General features: G+C 42.4%; 1 protein-coding gene across 1 annotated transcript in view; it reads right to left on the bottom strand.

The window, feature by feature from the left end:
* Positions 1-2,239: 2,239 nt before the first annotated feature.
* Positions 2,240-6,000, bottom strand: part of Dora (zinc finger SWIM domain-containing dorado) — a 211,028-nt gene continuing 207,267 nt past the window's right edge. The window contains exon 26 of the mRNA XM_050196305.3: positions 2,240-5,209. Within this exon, the coding sequence (XP_050052262.1) occupies positions 4,990-5,209 (220 nt within the window). The 3' untranslated portion in view covers positions 2,240-4,989. The remainder of the gene's footprint in view (positions 5,210-6,000) is intronic.

Below are 6,000 nucleotides of genomic sequence, written 5' to 3'. Positions count from 1 at the left end.
GCAGGTAAAATGCCAACCACAATTCATGATGGTACGGCTAGTAGTCTAGAGGCGTCTGTTCAGACACCTCATCATAATACGTGTATATATGCATACAGTTATGCAACTGGTTGTACTTATAAGCTACAGTAGCAGTGGGAAAACGCTCAACTTTCGATGATGGTGTAACACCACATACTAGGGGTTGTGCGTCCATCTGAAGGTGGCATATAATTCCAGGAAAGTGTAAAATGCTATTTTAACCCCTGTGAATTACCCAAAGAAACAACCTACCTGATACATCATCGGCCATTAAAAATAAGGCATTTAATTAAAGGGACACTAAAGGCAATTACTAAGTTGACGTGGACTGTTTAAATGCCATTTCAGAAACCTCACAATGATGGTTTCGTGCCAAGAAAAAACTTAAGTTAACGAGAAAACTGGATCTGAAGAGTCCGAATAGCTTTATGACAATTCAAACCTCCCGCCACCCGACCGGGGAGGAGTGGTGACGTTGCATACGCCATCACCACCCTTTGCTCATGCTTTGCTGCCGTCGGCGAGTAAAATGGCGCCAGACAGACGGCGGTACCGAGCCAAGACAGAAAAGACAGAGCGGTGGATTCGCCGCTGCAACTGTTGTTTGGTCAAGTGACCTAAACCATTCGGGCATCCCGCGACAGAACATGGAAATTGAATTCTTTAATGCTTGCAGTTTGTCCGAGTGTCGCGAGCCAGCAAAACCAGCGCAGCACTACGCGATAACGAAACTACTGAAACGCGAAAGCGTGGGCGGCGCAGAGTCGAGAAAACGAAACCTTTCGACCGCCCGCGTCGTTCTCGAGGGTAATTTCAATGACTTCTTTTTTCTGAAAATGAAACAGAACTGGACAAGTAGCATTTTATTTCATCTTATAGTACAATACAAGGTTGTTTTCTGCAACGAGTAGTTGAGTATTAGTGAAAGAATTTAACTGAGAAGTGCTTTGGTCATCAGGCAAGTGCTTGAATGCCCCGGGGGTGTCTAATCACGTTCTGCATTTACCTCAATTTGTCGATTACTAAGGTTCTGTTCGCGATAATATTGACGCCTTAGATTCTCGGGCACTAATCTGTCACAGTAGCTTTAGTATTTGCCTTTAGTGTCCCTTTAAAGCATGTAATTCAATATTTGCCAGTCATAAGGGTACAAATAGGTTCAGCAGCAGATAGTGTGGTTGGTTTTGCCCTAATGGAACAGGCTGTGCCCCCTCCCTATCGTAACTTGGTCAGCCAAGTTGCAGTGTAGCAGCTTGAAACATCTGTTGATACTCGGGACTCTTTACATATACAGTCGTTTTTGAAAATTTTGGAATTACAAGCTTGATGGCATTTCCAACATTGCATTTGAAAGAAAAAAGTCCATAGTTGTTCTAACTGTAAATACATTTTGTTCTTGGTGCACCATATAAATCTGAATATAGTTCGGCCCATTACCTTGAAGTGAAAAAAAAAGAAAACAACAAAAAATCACCGCAACGCGTTTATTTTGACAACGGCATTGCTCATCCATCATCAGAGCTGCACTCTCATTCATTGGAACTTGCAGAAGTGTCGTCAGAAAACAACCAACCGTTTGTTGCTGGCCGCCTCCCACAGTGCGTCGTCCTCGGTGCCACAAGTGAGCACTACATAAGACCACCAATGATGTTTTACGTAGGTTAAATGCTGACAGTTTCCCTCTTTGTGCTAGCCAATATCACACGCCTTTTTCAGAAACGCCAAACTGGCGCTGAGTGGACATGTTGCCGTTCGCTTCAACAACTTTTGTGTTGAATGCAGCTGAAAACTGTCTCTGCATGCCGCTACTCATTGATCACCGGACAAAAACAAATCACACACAAAGTAGATTGAAAGTGTGCCCACAAGAAACAGCGACAAAAAAAAAAAAAAAAAACATTTGGATATGGATACGGCTTTGGCTATGCCTTTGCCAACCTGCACGCCTTAAGTTGCCAGACAATTCACTCTGCTAAAGGCCGCTATATAATATGAGGCGCGACCTTAGACTGCTTTTTTCAAGAAAATATCTAGATTTATATTCTGGTTTATACACAATGCCAGAAATGGGTTTAACTTAAATAGTACTTTCATGAAAAATGAGAACAATGGAATCATCAAAAAGCACTTCCTAATAGCTACTTAGAGCAGACTGCAACTTGAAATTAGTGAGGAACAGGTGATGCATGCAGGTTCAGAGAAAGGCAGGAGTCACTCATAACATAGAAAAATTTATTCTAGGACGAAATGCTAGGACAGTGACAATCACGAGATTGTTAAAGTTTACACTAACTTGTTCTGTAATGGTAGCAAAAATGGGTAAGCAGTAGAACTGAACATAAGGTTTATAAATAATATCACAAAATTGCACAAACAGATACAGAATTTGCAACTGTCTGTCGTAATGAATGCTCTAGTGTCATGGTATGCATTTGAATGTCTTCCCTTCTGAACTGTTGCACGCGTGAAATGTGAAGCTTGTGTTGTGGATGACGGGAGGTTTCCTTCATGGACGGGTTAAAACTCTTCTGGCAAACAAAGAAGCGCCAAAATAAATTTGTGAAACAATCACCATTGTCAAATTGATGGTGAATAATAAAAAATTCTTAACATAACCTTGAAACGCTTCTAACATTACTTTTGTGAAGCACACAACACTCTTAGGATTTCTGAAACACCAATACTGTTTTTTACAAGAACAAGAAAAAAATTGCATTAACTAATGTGAGACCTTCTGCTTGAGTCACGAGTGATTTAATGGCAGACGAAAGAAAATAAAACTTCTCATACCGAGGCCGGGATAATGTAACAATTCTATTCAAATTTTTCCTTTTTTGCGCTTCATCAGTGGTCCGAATAGCGTTCCGCTTACATTGATCCACAAGATAGGCCGATGGTGAATGGTGGATAAGAAAAGCATAGAACGAAGTGAAAGGAAGTATTACATTATACCGGCCCAAGTGTCACAAACGCTAACCATACTAGCCTGTATGAAGCAAAACCTTGTACACACATATACACACAAAAAAGGGGGAAGGGCTTTGCCAGCACATAAATTCAGGCACCCGTGTGAGAGGTTCTAGCCCATTAACTTTGAACCAAGAACTTTGCAGACCACAGCTTGAGAATGCATGCAAAGGAAGGGCATGAACGACTGACACTACTGCTAACCGCTCGGATAAAGAGTGCAAAGCAGGAGCATGTCTTTTATGAAGCCCGAGATTTTTTTTTTTCTGATGGCAATACAATGGACCTCCCAGAAACATGATACCTGCAAGCCCTTCTACACAGCTTACATATCAGATGGATGCAAAGTATGGTCATATGTCTACAATGACAATAGACTGATACACTAATGGTGATTAAACATAGGAAAAAAGGTGATGGTCACTAGGACGCACTGAAACACCACCATCATCACCACAACAGTGAACAACAACAAACGAGAGAACAACAAACATCACCAGACACTGGAAAAAATTGTTTTCACGACTTGAGCACTGATGTACCATGATGAAAAACGCCTGAAAAACTTGCGATCAGCCGCCTGATGCTGCTCATGTTCAGACACATTCACTGCATCAAAGTTTCATGTTACGGCCAACTTGCTTCAGTAACATGGTGGCCACGACAGTGGTGGCAATGACACTGGTAGGCCACACTTCGGAAAAGGCAACGCCGAGTAAATCGACATGGAGTGCAGCAGCTCTGCTTGAGACAGAGCCGAGCACTGAAGTATTACACGTGCACAGCCTGCGCAGAAGCTCCATGCAGACACACATGTGCAGCAACCACAACTGGCTGCCACTCCACATTCAAACACGAGAAAAACTGGCAATGGCATGCACCCATCTCAGCTCTGCTTTTCGCTTGGCTCTGCAGAAGCTGCCACACATTAGGAGCTGCCTCAAGAACACTGTCCTGTGTCGAGTTTTAGCTGACAAACAGAAAAATAATAATAAGAAAAAGACATTTTGGGAAAGCTAAATTTTAAGTCCTATGAACTAAAGGCTACAGTTGCACACAGACAAAAACAATAATTTTTCCTTTGAGCAAAATGGCAAATAACAACATAATTTCACATACATTACCACCTGTTTTCACTATAAAGAGAAGGACAAAGAAACCTAGCCTTCCAGCACATCATACAATGATTGTGGCATGCATAATACATGGTGCATGCACAAAACAAAAATGGATACAGAGAATACAGAGCACCAGCTAAGGACTGAGCAATGAAAACAGCTACTACATTGGTCAGTACATGTGTACTAGATCAACAGCATGCTTTAGTATTGGCTTTCAGGATGTGTCTACACCTGCAGCCAGTGCCAACCATGGTTGAGTTCAAGCTAGCACCTCAGCATGTCTTTGCAGCTACATGCAAAAACCAAAGTAGCAGCCATGCAGCTCCCACTGCTTGCTGCAAGTATGTCATTCACAAAGACACAAACATGACATGTCCAGAGCAAGGAGAATTCCTTGCAGCCTGCTGGAACTTTTCAGACAAATGCTATTTGGACAGACCTGTTGACAATTCCCTCTCTCTCTCTCTCTCTCTCTCTCTCTCTCTCTCTCTCTCTCTCTCTCACACACACACACACACACACACACACACACATGCACTCACTCTTACACCACACACACAGTGGGAGTATGCAATAAATTAACAATGTTACATCTGCTGCAAGTTGCAGAGGCATTCGCACAAACAACAAGGTCCCTCAGGCCAAATATGATCAATTCCCAAACCACTCTCACTGAAACTTTATCGGCACTATCCAAGGCTGGTGTAGGCAGAGACTCGCAAAGGGTTTACCCCTCAGTCGTGCACACTGTTGCTACATGAAATATGCAGAACACCAACGACAGAGACAGAGCCAAAACAGAAAACACAAAGGAACACTGGTAAGAAATGAGTTTCAGTTACAGCCATCAATTTCGTGTGCCTAATAGGCTATGATGGCGTCAGATGGGAGGACTTGATGACGCCATGGTATTGATGCGTTGCCAGAGATCTTTCTTGCAAGACTTGGAGCGCCGCAGGCTGTGCAGCAATTCTGTAAACTGCACCATTCCGCCAGGAGTCAGCATAAAAGCTGCACGGGCGCTACGAAGGGTGTTGATGAATTCATCATATTCAACCGAGGTGATGTGGTACATCTTGGTGTGGGTGCAGGCGATGAACCTGTCATGTAAGGAATGAACAATGGCTCCAGTTAAAAAGAAAAATTAACAAGTTTGGAATGACAGACCAAAACAGAAACTCAGAGCAAGCAAATACTAACAACTTATTTTGCAAGTTCTGTGCAACAGTTTCACCACTGAAGTGTGGCTCTGCTTCATGGCAACATGGGATACATTTGTTTGGAAGTTCTTGCCTTGAAGTGTGGCTTCACAAAAGCAAGGATTCTGCCTTCTTACGCAGCTTGATAGCAATGTGGCTCTTCAGGTCTGCCTTCACAGCAGTATGCTAATCTTGCCGTGGAGCCAATTAGAAAGGAGCAAAATCTGAACATAGCCCACTCCTTCACTTTGTACTTAAGCTCCCAAATATTTTGATGTGGGCTATATACATAAAATTATGGTAAGTCACCAGCACACGGCATTTAACTTAACACCACTGTGTGCACCTTTTTCAGTGAAACTGTTGCATAGAGATTTAGCATATATGGCCACCAGTATTATCAGCCATTTTTAACAAAGACCCATGAAAAACCTGGTGCCCCTACTAAGCCACAGGAAGTCCCTGTGCCTACCGTGATGTAAAGAGAACTAAATATTTCATTAGCAAAACTTATTAGATGGATTGAAATTTTAGTGATTAAAGTAACAATTTTAAATAGCTGCAAATGTAGAGTGATGATGTTCATGCTTGTGGTATTCAGTACATGACAAACTTCAACAATGTAACTGCACAAAATCTGTGATACCAAGTATCACCCATCAGTGATACTGGGTGATACCAAGTATCACCCA

Source organism: Dermacentor andersoni, chromosome 1 (genome assembly GCF_023375885.2).
Source record: "Dermacentor andersoni chromosome 1, qqDerAnde1_hic_scaffold, whole genome shotgun sequence".
Lineage (NCBI taxonomy): Eukaryota > Metazoa > Arthropoda > Arachnida > Ixodida > Ixodidae > Dermacentor > Dermacentor andersoni.
This window is presented reverse-complemented; position numbering and strand designations above follow the sequence as displayed.